The sequence below is a fragment of the Malus domestica genome, chromosome 02 (assembly GCF_042453785.1).
Source record: "Malus domestica chromosome 02, GDT2T_hap1".
Taxonomy (NCBI): Eukaryota; Viridiplantae; Streptophyta; class Magnoliopsida; order Rosales; family Rosaceae; genus Malus; species Malus domestica.
Window position 1 is genome coordinate 13781204 of NC_091662.1, and position 21614 is coordinate 13802817.

A 21614-nucleotide genomic window follows, 5' to 3' on the forward strand; every position below is an offset into this window, starting at 1 on the left:
CTCTTGTTTAAGAGTCTACATCTTTGTTCTTTTAGTGTCTACGTTGTAGGCAGGTACTAGAACCAAAGTTCGTAGGGTTTTTAGGTCTCTCCTTGCACTAGGAGATACTGGACCCTAACTATCCATTCTATCTATCATTTTAATTCATTTATGTCCATTGCGCCCTGCATCAGTTGGTATGAAGAAGGTGCTTTAATACAAATGGCTGATAAGATTAATTTCAAGACATTTTTTATGGCTAATCATAATAGCCAGTGTGTTTTTTATGGCTGATAATAGCCTTTGTTTATGTAATTTTTAGTTTCAGGTGTTTTTATGTTGGGTTGTTTTATTAACACCCACATCTTTATGAATACACCCCACATCTAAAATGTGCCTCTAAAATTCTAGATTTGTCCCCCATTTTTCTGAAGCCCTCCCATCCCCATAAACAAATGACAGCAATAAAGCTAGCTCGACGGCCATAGGCCACCCATATAAGAGGTATCTGCATCAATATCAGCACAGCCAAAAACCCCCCATGTAGCAGAAGTTGACAGTCAAGATCGACTCTCTAATAGACCGAGAGAGAGAGAGAGAGAGAGAGCATGGTGAGGGGCTAAGATTTTTTGCCCAGACACTGTGGAGGTTGACAGTCGACATAAGGGGGTGGATGGGGTTTATTTGTACTTCAGAACTTAATTCGAGGGTAAAAATGGAAATTTAACTGAAAAAATAAATTATGGGGTGTATTCATAAGATTGTGGGGTGTTAATAAAATTACCCTTTCATGTTTATTGCCTTTTTAATTTCTGAATGTAAGTTACAAAATGGTTATACAAACCATTTCTTTCTGTAAGATGAAGGAGTTGGATGTTTTTGTTGGTGAATGAAATATTCAGAGAGATTTCTATCTCATATTTGTGCCGTTCTCTTGTTTAAGAGTTTGCTGCTTTGTTCTTTCTAGTGTCTACGTTGTAGCGGCTGGTACTAGAACAAAAGTTTATAGGGTTTTTAGGCCTCTCCTCACACTATGAGATAATGGACCCTACCTATCAATCATATATATCATTTTATTTCGTTTCTATTCGCGACGCCCTGCATTAGTGTGACTTTTTAAACTCAATTGTAACATAGTTTCAAATTCCCCTGTACACAGTTTCTTGACTATTTTGTTTGAAAATATGTATGTGTAATCCAACACCACAATTTGATTCATGCTCTCCCAAAATAAAATGTTGAAAAAAAAAATGAATCCAAAAAAAAGGTTGAAGAGTCTCCATAAGATATAAGAACTTTCATGTCACAAAGTTTGGTGTTAATTTCATTGTAAATTTCTCTAGTATCTATACTCACATCTACCGGTTAAGTTTCCAAAACTGTTCATATATAATCTAGATTGATTATATATTGCGATGAATCGGTCTCAAACTATGTTTTCCATCAAATACAGCTCGATTAGTCTCGTTCAATGTTAATTGTTGAAATAAAGAAAGAAAGGCTCATATTTTCTTACCTGTAAAAGTTGTTGTAATGATATATTTAAAAAAAAAAAAAAACGATAGGCTTTGGACATATAAGTCGTTGGAAAAGTAGATTATGAATAACATTATACTTTATAAGAAAATACACAAATTGAATACTTTAGAAAATGAATAACATCTATTATACTTTAGAGGAAAATACACAAATTTAATACTTTGTAGTGGAGAATGGCGCATTTCGCAACTAAGAATTAATTAGAGCATGTCAATACTTAAAAAAAAATTACTTGGCTTTGTAATGGGAAGGGCACTAAGGAATTTCACAGCTAGGAATTAGTTAGAGCGTGACAATTAGGTAAATGAGGAGGTTCTTTTCTCCAATTCAGCTCTTGGAGTATTTTTATATAAAACTTATAGTTATGGAACAAATAATTGTACATTATAAAAGATAGCTAATATTTTCAATAAAAAAAAGCTGATTTTCATTAAACAACGTTGAACCTTTTGTGTATATTCTATGAAAACATAAGGGAATTATACTATAGTCTCCTCAAATAAAATTCTCAGCTTTGTCATTTTTCGTTAACTTATAATTCACGCAAACAAGATCAATTTATCAGTGACAAATATGAAACGCATAAATGAGATCAATTCGTATGCACATTAAACATGACAGAGCTCATGTGAGTAGGAAAGCATATAATTTCCACATATTTTCAAAGCATATGCAAAACTAAAGAAGAAAATTATATGTTCTTAGGAAAGAAATTATACTTACAAGACACAAAAAGTATATTAATAAACATTGAAATTTTTGTGCATATTCTATGAAAAAAATAAGGAAATTATACTATTTCCTCACATGAAATTTCAACACTGTCGTGAACTTGTGATACACACTACAATGGGATAAATTCTTCAATGAACTTTTGATACATGTAAATGAGACATATTCGTAAGTTTATTGAATATGATGAAGCTCATGTGAGTAGGGTCAGAATACAATTTCCTTGTATTTTCATAGCATATGCACAAAATATTAATGTTGAAAAATAAGTTTTTTTTTATAAAAATGTATATAAGTATAATATTTTCTCATCTTCTAGTACAAGTTCGGTGCATATTCTACAAAACCAAAAATAAAAAATAAAATAAAAACTTGCATTAAGCCTATGAATTTTTTTTTTCTCAACATTAAGCCTATGAATTCACTCACAATAAAATAGAAAACGTTTTGTGATAAATGTAGACGTAGTCATATTTAGCTAGAACAAATATATTTTTCCCTTAACACCAATTTTTGTGCATATTCTACAAAAATATAAGAAAATTATATTTATCAATGAATGTATTGTACACATAAATGAGATCAATTCATAAGTGCATTGAACATGACAGCCTATGTGAGTAGGGAAGCGTATAATTTCCTTATGTTTTCTCAGCATGTGCACAAATTTTTTTTTAATGTCGTTGAATAACTTTTTATTTATATATGAGTCTAGTTTATCATCTTCTATTATACCAACAGGAAACCATATAGTCAGGGGCATAGGTATTCGGATTAAGGTCGTCCTAGGATTATTTGGAGTTCGAAAAATACACATGTGAATGTCTTCTGATTATTCTTCAAATGTTTGGTATGAGTCTCTTTTGTGCCCACCAAGTGTTTGATAAAATATTTGCTAGCATATCTCGATATTGCATCGACATCACTCAACAAATTCTCTTAAGATCACTTATCAGATTGTTTTGGCATATATCAATATATGTTGATATGTGTGCAACATAGTTTGGTTCTTTTAGAAGCTATATACTTGATTGTATGAACAATAAAGTCATTGCACGATTTAAATTAAAACCTCATAAAGAAAATTATACTTTTTAGGAAATAAAATTAGACTACAAGACCTACAAAATTTACTAATCAACATTGAAAACTGTTGTGCATATTCCATGAAAACATAATAAAATAATACTATAGTTTCTCGTAGAAATTCTTAACTCTGTCATTTTTTTTGAAGTTGTGAAACGCATTAAATGGGCGAATTCTTTTTTGTGGGCAAACTTCATGAAAACAATTCCTAAGTTTAAATAAAAGGAAAACTAATGAAAATTATTTTAAAACTTTGAATTTTAATGATAAGAACAAAATAAAGGGTAAGGTGAATAGTATCATGATTGATTTTTTAGTGTAAAAATATGGTTTTTCGTTAAAGTGAACAGTACCGTAATTTTTTCGTTAAAGTTCCTTTTATTAAAACGATGCAGCTCATATGAATGGGCATGAGCATGTCAAAATAAAATTTCCTTATGTTTTCATAGCATATGCACAAAAACTTTAATGTTGATAAATTTATATGTATATAAGTATATTATTTTCTCCCTTAAACATAGCGCAATTTTGTCATTTTATGAAAACTTAACCATAAGAGCTTCTCCCTTTAAGTTCCCTAATAATATAGACTAAGTTTTGTGCATATTTTACGAAATAAAAAAAGAATCAAATAGTAATTTCAAAAATTTAACCATCTGTATATATATATTTTCTCGTATATACTTTCACCTAATACCCATATCTTTTGTTACAAAAAGTTTAGGAGGGGGGGGACTAGGTATACCACAAGTCTTCTTTAGGATTTATAGAGGGGGTTTTCACCCCTTTTTAATTATTACAAATTTGTTCATCAAGAGAGATTACCAGTAACACATAATATAGACTTAAATCTTAATCTTAAAAAGAATGATCCTTATCAACTTCTAAAATTAGAACACCGCGTCCATAATAGTTAATTGAAATTTATTGAATTAGCTAAGGTAGTTGCATGAGAGTTCAACTTTTTGTTTTCTCTACCATTTCTTCGGTAGTTGCATGAGAGTTCAACCTTGTGTTTTCTCTACCATTGCTTCGAAGTTAGGAAACGGAATCATGAACAGAATAGGCCAAGTCTTTTATAACTTTGTTGAGGTCGCCCGCTACCCCTTTCCATACGCCTTCATTATTATTATTATTTGTCCTCCTCGTCGTCGTCGTCGTTAGGTTACCTTTCAATACGCTTTCATTTATTTTACTCCGCCGTGTGCGTTGGCTCAGACTGCTTGACGTTTCCAAGAAACGATGCTGTAGAATAATTGAACGGTAGGTTAGCGGTTTCACAACCATTTCATATAATTTACTGCGAGTGCGATGCATCACCAGCTTTGTCAACGCATCATTTTCGAAAAATGCTACGAAGATTACGTTTTTAGACTATAGTTTGTAGACTAAATGATGTGACGGTTGATGGTTGAATATTTTCTTTGAAGATTAACATAATTTATTTAATCATCAATTGTTACATTATGTTGACTATAAAATATTATTCAAAAAGTAATGTCCAATATCAGATTTTTACCAGAACTCATAAAATTTACCTATTTTTTTAAACGAGCTATCTTTTTAAGGAATGTATTTTTGCTCATCATCCTTAAGCGGTGATAATCTATTAGGAAAGTTGGAATAAAACAGGTGTGTATGCTTGTCTGGCTTTTCTTATGGGACAAGGATCCTCTTAAAGGGAACCGGGAATCAATCAATCGTGTCCGTTCATCGTACATCATACGGTCAGTTTTCGTTAAGTATTATTTATATTCAATTTAAAATATTTTATAACCGTACGATATACAATGAATAAATACGATTAATTGATCTCTCGTATCTTCACAAAGAAGATCCGGAGACGATCCTATTCCTTTCTTATGCATGTTGCATTAAACTAAAAGTCCTATCAAATGACACGATAACTTTAACAAACATGCAAAAGAAATATTAAAATATGTTTGATAACTTTTAATTTTTAAATTCTGGTTTTTTATTTAATTTAAAAGGTAAAAAATTATTTAATAACTAATTTTAATTTCCTCAAAATAAAAATTGATAAGTCAAAATTTTTAAAGTTTAAAAACTAGCTTTAAGAAACTGCAAAAAATTGAAAATAGAATAAATTAGGTTCTTATTTTTCAATTTTTTTCTCATTAATTGAAAATTTATTTATTTTTCATTGTTCATCAATGTCTCTTAACTTGTTTGTGTGTCATTATTTGAATATTTAAATTATTTACAAGTCATTGTATGTCAGTTTTAAAAATGAAAAACTTATTAATCATTTTCAAATATAGCTTTTTAGTAATTTTTTCATATATTTCTAGTTATAATTTGTACCTTTTTTTTAATTTATACAAATATTCTTTTTAGTTTTAATTTGTACCCATAATTTTAAATTTTAATATGTGCCCACATTTTTTTTTATGAATGTACCCTTGCTAATTATATGTATTTATTTTATGTTTTAAAATATCAATAATTAATTTTTAGGGAATTGTTATTGGGCACTCCAAAAATCTCATTTTGCACTCCAAACTTTCTATAATTAGAAAGAAAAAAAAATACACTTATGAGGAGTGTAGATGAGATTTTTGGAATGCTAATAGCAGTTCCCATTAAACTATATTTGTTGATGCACAAAATCAGTGAAGACTTTGGTACAATAGAAAGTGTTAAGTTTGTGACCTTCGCTAGACTGCTCCGGTCACTAGTATGGGTAGGTATGTAAATGGATAGAGACAGGGAAGCAAACATAAGATGCACGTGGTTCACCCAGATTGGCTACATCCACGGAGTAGAGGAGTTCTCATTAATTGTGAAGGGTTTACACAAGTACATAAGTTCAAGCTCTCCTTTAGTGAGTACTAGTGAATGATTTAGTACAAATGACATTAGGAAATATTGTGGGAGAATGATCTCCTTTTATAGAAGAGAGTTTCTAGCTTTGTTCTGACATTGACACGTGTCGTGTTGTGATTGGCTCTGATGTTGACACGTGTCGCGCTATGATTGGTCTCCTAGTTGGAGGGAAACTCTTGTGGATCCTTGACAGTATAACGTTGATCGGTACTCAGTAGTTTCAGGATTGGTCAAGTATGGTACAAACAATATTAATAATTACGTGGGTATATTATTCTTTTGCTAAAACTATGTGAATAACAATATTACTCTATTGTTGATTTTTAAATAATTGTTAATTGTAAAAATATATTTGAATTTGTTTAAATTTCATAATTTGTGGGATATTAAATGCATAAATGCATGAGTTAAATCCCTTAAATGATGCTTGGGACCTCAATCAAACTATTTAAATAGATAAGGCTTCATTCTATCATTTTAAACTGAAAATAAAATGATCATCAATCAACCTTGTAGCTTTTAGTTTTCATTTTTTTTAAAACAAAAAACTAAAAGTAGTTACCAAATGATTTTTAATTTTCAAAATAACTGCAAACAAAAATTGAAAATGAAATGAGTATAAAATGGTCCCTAAATTTTCTAAAGGCCAACTTAGCTAAACTAGTTGCCGCCATTGGTGGATTTGAGAGTGAAATAGGCACGAAAATAAGTAAAGGAATGCATCCAATTGTTAAAGTCATCCATTACGCAAACTCGAAAGGCTGAAATTACTCAAAGCCAAAGAAACTTCATTTAGAAAACTTCATTTTAATCCCTAAATAAGATTACTTTTTCAATAATACCGTATGTAAGATTAAAAACTAAAAATAGTCCTCCATGTCAGATTATAGTATTCCATGTCACATTCAATCATTTTTTAATAAATTTATTGCATTTTTAGTTTCCCTATTTACTCTTATTACTCTCTTAAAACCAATTAGAGAAACAAATATATAATTAATTTTTCAAGAATGCTTAATTAACTAGATCCATAATTAACATGTTTGTTATAACATAAATCTCCATGTGTTATTCCAATCAAAGAACCCAGAAAACTCAGAAACCATGATCAAACAAAAAAAGCCATAAAACTTACAAACCAAAAATCTCGTTGTATTCGGAAGAAAGAAGAAAAATGGGCTTTTAGATGCCAAATTGACGGTGAATCCAGAGATAAATGAAAAAAAAATACAAATTGAGAAAATAGAATGTGAAATCACAACTTAATTGACCATACCAAATTAATCGGACATACACTATATAGTACCTAACCGACCATACCGAATGGATAACACCTAATTGATAGTACCTAAATGATTAAGGTGCATTCATATAGGTACTATGATTTAGGTGCATTCATATAGGTACCATGATTTAGGTGCATTCATATAAGTACCATGGTTTAGGTGCATTCATATAAGTACCATGGTTTAGGTGCATTCGACTAGGTTATATGATTTAAGCACATTAGGACATGGTTTAAGTGCATTCGATTATGTAAAATATATGATTTGGCTATTTATATTTCCTCTAGGCTTTGAATGGTGATAATGAATAATTTGAATTAGGTATTTGTTAATTCTTGTAACGTATCACTAATATTTTTTTGAATTATGTTTATCATTTTAGAAAGTTAGACAATAATCAATGCCAAAAAATATGGAGCAAATTAAAATCAAATATTTAATAGGGGCATTATAGGAACCAAAAAAACGCATTAAATATTTAAAAACAAGAAAATATAAATTTTAATATTTATGCTGACATGGAAATTTAGTCAAAGGACTATAATGAATATATAATCTAACATAAGATTTTAATTGAATTTCAATCTTTATCAAGGATTAAAATGGAGAAACCCCAACTTCATTCATGATGAAAAGATCACACACTTTGCATATTATACACACAAAAATTGCAATATAACGAACATGAACACACCATTTGACAACGAGCTATGCCAACTTCAAGAGGAACTGACAATGAACCAATTAGCGTCTATCCATATCAATTTTGTTCCCAACAACACCATCAACAAAGCTATCATGAACAGTGAAGTAAACCGAAGAAAAGTGAATAACACAGCAACACAAAACTAAAGTAGTCACTGGGAGTGGGAGATATTAAAAAATAACCTTACCAAGAAGCCTCTTATCGACGAAAATATTAAAACGAAAGATAAATTTACGACAATAGAAAGGCTAGGAGAAGAGAGAGAGGGGCTGTCACCAGCCACAAGCTAGAGCAAAGAGTCATTTAATTGGTAGGGGAAAGGAGAGAGAAGCTAGCAGTAGTTTCTAATATTAATATTCTAAGAGTCCAAGCTTATTGTGTGGTTAAACTCATCGCCTCCTCTCAGTATACATAATATTGTTTGTTTGGAAAAAAAAAATATTTCAAGAGTCCATGCTTTTGAGTTATAGTAACAAAAGATAAAGCAAAAATAGTTGTAATTTCAACGTCTTTGTAATGCATTTGTAGTATTTTTAGTAATAATTTTGTAATTTTTGACTAGTTCATCAACACTGTTTGTTTAGTATATTTTTAATAAGAGCATTTTCGGAAGGTGTAAATATGAGGTTACTACATTAAGAGAGAGAGAGAAATTTGGGATCTTATTTATTTTTTGTCTCTAGTCCACCTCCCAAATATGTAAATATACATTTTTATTTATATATTGTGGCGAATATAGATAATTTACATTAATCATTATAGAGATTTACGACCCAAAAAATATAAATTGTTCACTTCAAAACATTTTGCATCTTCTATTAGATTGAGTCTAATTAAAGTTATTTGATCGCCAAAACATATGGCTAGAAAATTCCGTGTCTATTCCTAGCTAACTCATTCGTTCATTTTTGTTTTTTCAACAAAGTTCGTTCAGTTGTGTATATATGTGTTACATTCTCTCCATAAATCCATTGGAATTTCTGTTCTTTTATCAGCCAAGAACAGATTACGTAAGAGAAATAATTAAGTTTAAGTTTTGAGTATCTTTGTTTTCGTAAATATGTCTGTGGCTTCTGTCGGAATGGGTGCTCTGAGAACGGCATTTCAAGTACTGTTTGATGCTGTAAAATCAGCGCAGGAGGAAACCACAATGTTCAAGCACCTCCTCGGTGACATCAAATCTACTCTGGACTCTCTACAGCCACTCATCAAAGACATCGAAAATTATAACTCGAAAGAGGGACTGGAATATTTTGCAATACAAATGGAGGAGGCAGCAAATCTTGTCCAAAAGTGCAGCAAAGTTGGCGTGTGGAGAAAATACAAATACACCAACAAGCTTCATCAACTGGACAAATCTCTTCGAAGAGTGTTTGATCTGCTCAAAGTGCAGGGCATAAAGAATGCGAGGGAGACGTTGGTTTCTTTGAGGAATATCGAGACGGCGCTCTCTGGAATAGAAGAGAATTTGGTGATGACAAGTAATCACCCTGAAAAGGCTAAATGTTCGTCTGCGGTGCCTGAACCGCCATGCATTACGATCGGGTTGGATTTGCCGTTGAAGGAGTTGAAGATGAAGCTTCTCAAGGATAAAAAGGTGTCGATGCTTGTGCTTACTGCTGCTGGAGGATGTTGGAAAACCACCTTAGCTAAAATGTTTTGTCAAGATCAAGAAGTCAAAGGTATGTTATCTATGATTTTAACTTTTTTATTTTGTGAAGTATTACTTCCTAACTAGTTAAGAAGTATACTATGCACTAGGGCAAAGACCCCTGTAAAACGCCGGCCAGTCCCACCAATAACTTGTTAAAGAGAATACAAGGTACAACAAAGGGGACATGAAACTAAACCGTGCGAATATTAAGAAAGTTCACAAATTCTTCTACATATAGATCTTGCTTGACCACTCAATTACCTGATCTGAAAATTGCAGATATGTCTAGTCAACCTTTATATTAACACCTTTCTTACATTTTGTTTGGATAGATACATTCAAGAACAACATCTTCTTTGTCAATGTCTCGAAAAATCCCAACTTGGACCTTATTGTACATGAACTATATCAACGGAAGGGGTCCGAGCTGCCTGCTTTCCAAAACGAATTCATGGCAGTTAAATGGTTGCAAATTTTTTTGAAGGAATCAAGACACAACCCTCTGTTGTTTGTCCTGGATGACGTTTGGTCAGGATCAGAGTCCCTTCTTGATAAGTTTGATCAATTCAAGTTTTCAAATTACAAGATATTGGTCACATCAAGATTTGCATTTCCGAGATTTGGTTCTCCATACCATTTGGCATTATTGAATGATGGGGATGCAATGGCTCTTTTTCACTATTCAGCATCCTCGGAGGATAAGAGCTCTTATACTTCCGAAGATCTTTCGAGAAAGGTGATTTCTTAGTCTGCAATGCATAACATTTGAGCATCCACACACGTTAACACTTCCATTTACCGTCTTATAATTAGAATGAGAGTAGACATTTAACAATTTTATCATCTTTATTAAACCATTTAGATGATTCAGAACAATTTAACCAAATAGTAACTGAACTCATTCGGGATAATTAAATTGAAGATTATCAAGCGCTGTAAGGGATGCCCACTTGCCATTGCATTGGTCGGGAGGGCACTTCGCGGCCAGCCTATAGAAATCTGGCAGAAAAGAGTACTGGAATGGTGCAAAGGTTCATCTATTCTTGATTCTGACAAGGATTTGCTTGCTTGCCTCCAAAGCAGCTTAGATGCCTTGGATAAAGAAAAGACAATCATCAAGGAATGTTTCCTCGATCTAGGTTCATTTCCCGAGGACCAAAGAATCGCTGCTGCCATCCTTATTGACATGTGGGCGGAGTTATATGGGCTAGATGAAGAAATTCTGACCATTGCCAACCTTCATGAACTCACCACCCGTAGTTTGGCAAATCTTGTTGTCACAAGGTATGCACGCTGCTTATAGTTTTCTATTCCAATATGTATACCGAACGAATCATGAAAGAAATTAGTATTGATCATCCAGGCATGAGAGGGAGGCAGACGGCTATTACACTGAACATTTTGTCACCCAGCACGACATGCTTAGAGAATTGGCGATCCATCGGGTGAGTCAAGACCCAATAGACCAGAGGGAAAGACTAGTTATAAACATATGTGGGGACAATCTTCCTAAGTGGTTGACAGAACAAAAGTATCAAGCGTTCAAGGCTCGACTATTATCTATCTCAACAGGTTCCATCAATCTCTATAGTAAATACTTATACATGCACACATGTATGTGTGCACAGACCATGCTTGTGTGCACACACAGACGGTCATTCATACTAAGACTTCAATAGACTTGGGCACATTTAATTCAATCCACACTAACATCTTAAAGCGTGTTGTTTGCAGATGGAGCCTTCTCAGCAAAATGGCCAAACATGCAAGTACCCGAAGCAGAGGTTCTAGTTCTGAATTTTCAAACAAACAACTATGCCTTACCTGATTTTGTGGAGAAAATGGATAAACTAAAGGTTCTAATAATCACAAATTACGGTTTGTCAACTGCTGAAGTAGATAATTTTGAACTACTTGGTTCGTTATCAAATCTTAAGAGAATTAGATTAGAACGTATTTCAATTCCCTCCATAAGCAAGTTCCTCAAGCAGGTGAAAAGTTTGCAAAAGATGTCTCTTTTCATGTGCGATATCAATCAAGGTTTCGTCCATATTTTAGATGCACTGCCAAATCTAGTGGAATTGAACATAGATTATTGCCACGACCTGGTGGAACTTCCTGCCAACCTTGGTGACCTTATTCACCTTACGAAGCTTAGCATCACCAACTGTCATAAGCTATCCACATTGCCTGAGGACATCGGAAGGTTAGTGAATTTAGAAGTGTTGAGGCTTAGGTCATGTGCAGACTTGTTAGAGTTGCCACGCTCGATTAGGAACCTTAATAATGTAAAACTTTTCGACATATCCAATTGCTTTAGAGTAAAGGAGTTACCCGAGGATATTGGTGCAATGCGCAGTTTGGAAAAGATCAACGTTAGCCAGTGCTCAGGTTTGAAAGAGTTGCCTGCTTCTGTTTTGGATCTTGAGCTTTTGAATGAAGTGATATGCGACGAGGAGACGGAAACTTTATGGGAACCCTTCTTACCATATTTGACAGACGTACACATAAAGGTGATCAAAGAAGATATGAACCTAAATTGGCTCAACAAGCTTCCTGGAGGCCATGGTCCTTGATCAATGAATGTTGGTGCAATATATGCAATGTGATTGTGTTTAATGTTTTTTTTATGCAGTGTGATTGTGTTTAATTTTTTTTTTCTTTTATAATTTACTTCTGTTTTATGTTTTAGATGTTTGTCAATAACATTGCAGCACTGTAGAAAAATTGTAATAATTCACAATGGGTAGCGACTTTCACACCCCGTTTTCTCTCCTACACTCCTCGCTATTCAACTCTTCCTTGATTCTCCTTCGATTTATTCAATTGGAAGGCTAGAATAACAAAGGAAAGTGCATGGAAAGAAAAAGAAAGTATGGAAATCACTACCCGTTACGAAAAAGAATGTATTAATATATGTATGTGTGGGCTTTCCTGCCTTTCCACTGTTTTGTGGGTGATTTTCCTCACAAAGCAAGTTTCCTGGAAATGGCAAATTATTGGTTTTAGTTGCTGTCTGTTTCCTTCTTTTCTTTAGATCCCATGGAATGATTTGGATTTTGGTGGTACTGGAACAACTAATGTGCAACTGATGGAACGATAGGCACATAACAATTTTGTAAATTTGTTTTTGTTTTTTGTTTCGAATTCTGGGTTGGATTTTTGAAAATGGGTTTCAAATTCTGGGTTATTTTGAATTTTGGGTCAAATTATGGGTTTTAGACTGCGCTAACTGGTTTTGAAAATGGTTGAACAAGTGAGGAGGAAGAAGATTGGACGGGCGAAGTAGGGAGAGACGAAGCGAAGTGATAGGGATTTTACTACACACGTGAACGGGCTAAAAACTCCTATAATACTTACAAGAATGACAAGGTTATTGTAGTATAAGCGGATCTCGCAAGGTCGTTCTCCACAAGGATTATTAAATAATTTGAAACAAACCAAATTCCAATTAATGATTGTAAAGTAGAAATTAAGATGATTGATTTTATAACCTATTTAAATTAAAAACGAATTTAATGAATAAAAGTAAACTAATTTGCAATATTAAAACTATAAGAAAAGAAACTAGTTTTGGAGAAATCAAATTAAGAAAGCACTAGGGTTCCACCATCACCTAGCAATCCTACGAACTTTTACCAATTACTTATGATCTACACATGCCACTTTGAAGGTTGGATTTTCCTAATTCATATTCTACTTGGAACCTCCAATATAAAACGTATATCTAACATGCAACCCGTCCGGATGTTCGGATCAAATCTAAACATGAAAGACTCATTATGTTTTTTGAAAACCCTTTGAAAAACCATGCAATCCTTAAGACATGGTGTTCATCTTAAGTGAAATTACAATTATTAATCACAAGAAGCTAGCATCAAGTTCAGGGAACCTTCCGACCAAAATTGCATCAAATTACTTTTCTAAATATCCTAATGATGATCAGGCATTAAGACAATTAGATAGTTTTAATCACGGTAATTAATAATTCAAAGTATGCATGCAATCAATCATAAGCAATTAAATAAAAATCACATATTCATGCTAAAGCTCAAGGCTTCACCCTAGCAAAAGGAATTAGTTACGCATATTCATAATTGAAATCATAGAAAATATTATTTAGAAAATGATTGAAAACACCTTAAAATAGAAAATCCTCAAAAACCCTAGCAATTCTCTCTGTCTCCAAAGTTGCATAAAAGAAAGCGTAGCAAAAAAAAAAAGAACGGCAAAAGCAATCATATTTGCTAAGCCCACGCACAAACCCTAAAAACAGGTCCTTTTTCCCACTAGGAAACTAAGAATAATAATAAAATAAAATAGGAAAACATAACCCTAAATTAAATGGTAAAATTCGCCTAAAATTTGAACAGCCACGTTTTGGACCCACAAGCTGCTCCAAAACTGGCCTAATATAGCTGGATTTAATGTTTGGAATATTCTGAACATTTCTTCAGAAGGCCACGAACCCATCAAAGGTCATCTCGGGCTCCAAAAACACAATTTAAGCTCAAAAACGTCATTTTATAGTATTGCGCACTGCTTCTTTATTCCATCGGCAGAAAATAACTGCTTGGTAGAAAAATCCCAAATTTTGATACGATCAAGCTAAGTGACTCACGAACGTCCTCCAACTAGAATTACTCCAAAATTCATCCATTTGGTCCTGTTTTGCTCCAAAGGAAGACGAAAGTCCTATATTGAAAATATAGAGTAAATTGTAGCTATGGTCCCTGAATTTTAATCAAATTGGAGCAATGATCCCTCAACTAAAAATCCATTACCATTGGTCCTTCAACTTATCAAAACGTGCAGCTATGGTCCCTCAACTAAAAATCCATTACATTTGGTCCCTCAACTTTAATTCAACTGGAGAAGTGGTCCCTTAACTTTAACCCAATTGTAGCAATGGTCCTTCCAACATAACTCGTTTTGACAAAAATTTTTACGTAGTTGATGAAAATGACCATAATTACACACTTTGATGAGTTGATGGATCCTAATTATATAAATGGTTATTCCAACATAACATGTTTTGACAAAATTTTGAAGAAATTGATGAAAAGGACTATAGCTACACATTTTGATAAGTTGAGGGACCAATGTTAATGGATTTTTAGTTGAGGGACCATTGCTCCAATTTGATTAAAGTTCAGGGACCATTGCTACAATTTACTCGAAAATATAATTCAAAGTATCAAAATTCTTCCAAAATATTAATCAAAATATACTAAGAATAGGGTAAAATATATAATATAAAATCTACTCATCACGAAGCTCATTGGTCTTAGCAGTCCACCCAAAATTGGGGGGGCTGTTAGTCCATGCAAGTCCCACTTTGTCCTATTAAAGTTAGTCCCTGTTGGAACCAAACACAAGATTACACAACAACTTAATCTAGTCCAATCTAGTGAAAGTTAGAGAGGGCAAACAAACACACTTATAGGGTTTTCAATCCTCTCCTCACACTATGAGATAGTGGACCCTAATTATCAATCATATCTATCATTTTATTTCGTTTCTATTCGCTACGCCCTGCATCAGTGTGACTTTTTAAACTCGACTATAACATAGTTTCAAATTCCCCTATACATAGTTTCTTGACTATTTTGTTTGAAAATATGTATGTGTAATCCAACAACACAATATGATTCATGCTCCCCCAAAATAAAATGATGAAAAAAAATGAACCCAAAAAAAAAGGTTGAAAAGTCTCCATAAGATAAGAACTTTCATGTCACGGAGTTGAGTGTTAATTTCGTTGTAAATTTCTCTAGTATCTATACTCACATCTACCGGTCAAGTTTCTAAAACTATTCATATATAATCTAGATTGATTATATATTGCAATGAATCGGTCTCAAACTATGTTTTCCAACAAATACAGCTCGATTAGTCTCGTTCAATGTTAATTGTTGAAACAAACAAAGAAAGGCTCATATTTTCTTACTTTTAAAAGTTGTTGTAATGATATATTTGACAAAGAAAAAAAAACCATAGGCTTTTGACATAGAAGTCGTTGAAAAAGCAGATTATGAATAACATTATACTTTATAAGAAAATACACAAATTGAATATTTTAGAAAATGAATAACATCTATTATACTTTAGAGGAAGATACACAAATTTAATACTTTGTGGTGGAAGAATGGCACATTAAGAATCAATTAAAGCATGTCAATGCTTAAAAAATGACTTGGCTTTGTAATGGGAAGGGCACTAAGGAATTTCACGGCTAGAAATTAGTTAGAGCGTGACAATTAGGTAAATGAGGAGGTTCTTTTCTCCAATTCAGCTCTTGAAGTATTTTTATATAAAACTTATAGTTTTGGAACAAATAATTGTACATTAGAAAAGATAGCTGATATTTTCAATAAAAAAATGAGCTGATTTTCATTAAACAACGTTGAACCTTTTGCGTATATTCTATGAAAACATAAGGGAATTATACTACAGTCTCCTCAAATAAAATTCTCAGCTTTGTCATTTTTCGTTAACATATAATTCACGCAAACAAGATCAATTTATTATTGAAAAGTATGAAACACATAAATGAGATCAATTCGTATGCACATTCAACATGACAGAGCTCATGTGAGTAGGAAAGCATATAATTTCCCCATGTGTTCAAAGCATATGCAAAACTCATAAAGAAAATTCTATTTTCTTAAGAAAGACTTACAAGACAGAAAAAGTATATTACTCAACATTGAAATTTTTGTGCATATTCTATGAAAAAATAAGGTAATTATACTATTTCCTCACATGAAATTTTAACTCTATCATTTTTCGTGAACTTGTGATACACACTACAATGGGATAAATTCTTGAATGAATTTTTGATACACGTAAATGAGACATATTCGTAAGTTTATTGAAAATGATGAAGCTTATGTGAATAGGGCCATAATACAATTTATTTGTATTTTCATAGCATATGCACAAAATATTAATGTTGAAAAATAAGTTTTTTTTTTAATGTATATGTATAATATTTTCTCATCTTCTAGTACAAGTTCTGTGCATATTCTACAAAACCAAAAATAAAAAATATAATAAAAACTTGCATTAAGCCTATGAATTTTTTTTTCTCAACATTAAGCCTATGAATTCACTCACAATAATAAAATAGAAAACATTGTGTGATAAATGTAGATGTAGTCATATTAGCTAGAACAAATATACTTCCCCTAACACCATTTTTTGTACATATTCTACGAAAATATAAGAAAATTCTATTTATCAATAAATGTATTGTACACATAAATGAGATCAATTCATAAGTGCATTGAACATGACTGACACATCCCGGCCCGGGGTCCACCACATTTCGGGCCCGCTCCACCACCGTCATACGATATTGTCCGCTTTGAGCCCCAACTACGCCCTCACGGTTTTGTTTTTTGGAACTCACACAAGAACTTCCCAGTGGGTCACCCATCATGGGATTGCTCTCGCGAGCTACTCGCTTAACTTCGGAGTTCCGATGGAACCCGAAACCAGTGAGCTTCCAAAAGGCCTCATGTTAGGTTGGGATGGGAATATACATATAAGGCTTACATGATCCACTCCCCTGGGCGATATGGGATGTTAAATCCACCCCCCTTAGGGGCTCGACGTCCTCGTCGGCACACTTCCGGTCAGGGATTGGTTTTGATACCAATCTGACACATTCCGGCCCGGGATCCACCACATCTCGAGCCCCGATCCACCACCGTCGCACGATATTGTCCGCTTTGGGTCCCGACTACACTCTCACGGTTTTGTTTCTAGGAACTCACACGAGAACTTCCTAGTGAGTCATCCATCATGGGATTGCTCTCGCGTGCTACTCGCTTAACTTCGGAGTTCCAATGGAACGCAAAGCCAGTGAGCTCCCAAAAGGCCTTATGCTAGGTAGGGATGGGAATATATATATAAGACTTACAGGATCCACTCCCCTGGGCGATGTGGGATGTTACAATGATAGCCTATGTGAGTAGGGAAGCGTATAATTTTCTTATGTTTTCACAACATGTGCACAAAAAAATTTAATGTCGTTGAATAATTTTTTATTTATATATAAGTATAGTTTATCATCTTCTAGTATACCAAAAGGAAACCATATAGTCAAGGGCATAGGTATTAGGATTAAGGTGGTCCTAGGATTATTCGGAGTTAAAAAAATATACATGTGAATGTCTTCTAAGTATTCTCCAAATGTTTGGTATGGGTCTCTTTTGTGCCCACCAAGTGTTTGATATAATGTTTGCTAGCATATCTCTACATTGCGTCGACATCACTCAACAGATTCTCTTAATATCACTCATCAGATTGCTTCGGCATATATCAATTTATGTTGATATGTGTGCAACATAGTTTGGCTGATAACAACTAACTCACCAAATATTCGACGAAATGCCTCAATGAATAAACTAAAAATTTCTTTTGTGTGACTTCGGCATATATCAATATATCTTGATATATGCGCAACATAGTTTGGCTGATAACAACTAACTCACCAAGTATTCGACGAAATGCCTAAATGAATAAACTAAAAATTTCTTTTGCGTGCTTCCCACTATGTTTGTATCTAAACAACTTGAGTTTTTAATATTGAGACTCTCCAAAGTTCAATCCTAGATCTGCCACTACATATAGTAGCATCTTCACAATATATAATTTCTCTAAATAACATACACGTGCCAGACCTATGAATCCACTTGCAACAAAATTTGAACTAAAAAAATCATTCATCTTGTACTACTCTTTAATAAAATAAACAAGGGACTCAAAAGGAAGGCAAAGTGACTATCTTTTAGCACTAGGGGTGGGCACGGTTTGATTTGGTGCGGTTTTGAGTGAAATCGAAATTGAAACCTAATTTTTTTGCGGTTCGGTTCGGTGCGGTTTTGAAGCCAAAACCGAAATAAAACCAAACCGTTTGGTTCGGTTCGGTGCAGTTTCAAACGATTTCGGTTTGGTTTTTAAGAAAAAATGTACAATTTGCAATTTAACATATTAATAAGCATTTCCCAATAGCAATAGGAAAAAAACATTTGTTATGTAAACAATTAGCATGTTGCATGCAGTTGTGATGTTAAAACATGTTTGTGCAACAAAAGGGTGTCCCTTATAATGTTTATCATAAAACAAGTTGAATAAATTTGAATTCATTAAACGTGAGAGAAATTTTGATACTAGAATATGTGATATCATGATTCAAATGAGTGGACTTCATTAGATCATTGTTCGACTCTTGATAACAAGATTAGTCCACCCTTGTACATATATGTGTGTGTGATGGTATAAAATAACAAAGGTCCTTCAAGTTAATGAACGAAAGAAAGTGATGAATGATGTATTCTAGAGATCATTGTTCGACTCTTGATAACAAGATTAGTCCACCCTTGTACATATATGTGTGTGTGATGGTATAAAATAACAAAGGTCCTTCAAGTTAATGAACGAAAGAAAGTGATGAATGATTATATTCTAGTGTAGTTGAGTCCCATACTAAGTGTATGGATTCTAACAAACAACCAATTAAAACATGAAATATAATATGGACATTTAATTAAATGTTTATTAATATTTTCGGTGCGGTTCGGTTTCGGTGCGGTTTTCAAAAGCCAAAACCAAAACGAAACCGTTTTCTATGTTGCGGTTTGGTTTCAAAACCGAAACCGTTTCAAAACCGCAAAACCAAACTGTTCGGTACGGTTCGATTTGATTCGTGTTTCGGTTTCGGTTTTCAGTTCTAAGTGCCCACCCCTATTTAGCACTAATAACAATTCTTTTAGAAGCTATATACCTGATTGTATGAACAATAAAGTCATTGCACAGTTTAAATTAAAACCTCATAAAGAAAATTATACTTTTTAGGAAATAAAATTAGACTACAAGGCCTACAAAATTTACTAATCAACATTGAAAATTGTTGTGCATATTCCATGAAAACATAATGAAATAATACTATAGTTTCTCATAGAAATTCTCAACTCTGTCAATTTTTATGAAGTTGTGATACGCGTTAAATGGATTAATTCTTTTTTGTGGGCAAACTTCATGAAAACAATTCTTAAGTTTATTAAAACGATGAAGCTCGTATGAATAGGCATGAGCATGTCAAAATTAAATTTCCTTATGTTTTCATAGCATATGCACAAAAACTTTAATGTTGATAAATTTATATGTATATAAGTATAGTATTTTCTCCCTTAAATACAGCGCAATTTTGTCACTTTATGAAAACTTAACCATAAGAGCTTTTCCCTTAATAATATAGACTAAGTTTTGTGCATATTTTACGAAACCAAAAAAGAATCAAATAGTAACGCATCATTTTTTAAAACATGCTTACAAGATTATGTTTTAAGACTATATTTTGTAGACCAAATGATATGGTAGTTGATTGTTGAATATTTTCTTTGATGACTTACACCATGTATTCAAATAACCGACACATCATGTTGTCTATAAAATATTATTCAAGTAATGTCCAATAGAAGATTTTTACTAAAACTCATAAAATTTACCCATTTTTTCAAACGAGTTACCATTTTTAATGAATGTATTTTTGCTCACCATCGCGAAGTGTGGTAATTTATTAGGAAAGTTGGAATATAAAAGGTGTGTATGCCTGGATTGCTTTTCTTATGCATGATGCATTAAACCGAAAGTCCTACCAAATGACACGATAACTTTAACAAACATGCAAAAGAAATATTAAATTTTTTTTTAATTGTGGATTTTTAGTTAATTTAAAAGGTAAAAAAGTCATTTAAAAAATAAAATTGATAAGTCAAAATTTTTAAAATTTAAAAACTAGCTTTAAGAAACGGCAGAAATTGAAAATAGGATAAATTAGGTTCTCATCCTCATTTCAAACTTTATTTCTTTTTCATTTTTGATCAATGTCTCTAACTTGTTTAGGTGTCATTATTTGAATATTTAAATTATTTACAAGTCATTATTTGTCAATTTTAAAAATGAAAAACTTATTAATCATTTTCAAATGCCACTCATCTGATGATATTCCTCTTCACATGGAAATGAGAGGTCAGGTTCGAATCTCGTGGATGGCAAATTCGATACCAAATTAGTTTGCCCATTGTGTGGCTTTGTTGAACTCCCCCTCCCCTTAGTGTAAAAATATCGATATGCAAAAAAAAATTAATCATTTTCAAATATATCTTTTTAGTAATTTTTTCATATATTTCTATTTATAATTTGTACCTTTTTTAATTTATACCAATATTCTTTTTAGTTTTAATTTGTACCCATAATTTTAAATTTTAATATGTACCCACATTTTTTTTATTAATGTACCCATGCTAATTATATGTATTTATCAATAGTTATTGCTTAGGGAATTGTTATTGGCACTCCATAAATCTCATTTTGCACTCTAGACTTTCTATAAGTAGAAAGAAAATTACACTTTTGAGGAGTGTAGAATTAGACTTTTGGAGTGCGAATAACAGTTCCTATTTCTTAAACTGTATTAATAATTACGTGGGTACATTAATCTTTGCTAAAACTATGTGAAGAACAATATTACTCTATAATTGATTTTCAAATAATTGTTAATTGTAAAAATATATTTGAATTTGTTTAAATTTCATAATTTGTGGGATATTAAATGCATGAGTTAAATCCCTTAAATGATGCTCGGGACCTTGATTAAACTATTTAAACAAATAAAGTTTCATTCTAACAATTAGGTTGACTAGGGGCCGGAATCAACATGACCCTTAAAATAATTACTAAACAATTTTTAATTTTTCAAAAAAAGTAAAATAGA

The 21614-nt window shown here is 32.6% G+C and overlaps 1 protein-coding gene across 1 annotated transcript; it reads left to right on the forward strand.

Annotated features, from left to right (window-relative positions):
* Nucleotides 1–9129: 9129 nt before the first annotated feature.
* Nucleotides 9130–12593, forward strand: LOC103403452 (probable disease resistance protein At5g66900). Its single transcript, XM_008342296.4, has 5 exons — nucleotides 9130–9857; nucleotides 10162–10565; nucleotides 10752–11113; nucleotides 11193–11401; nucleotides 11564–12593. Exons 1-5 carry the CDS (start codon nucleotides 9236–9238, stop codon nucleotides 12403–12405), a joined length of 2439 nt encoding a protein of 812 aa, XP_008340518.3. The 5' UTR covers nucleotides 9130–9235; the 3' UTR covers nucleotides 12406–12593.
* The last annotated feature ends 9021 nt before the right edge of the window (nucleotides 12594–21614 follow it).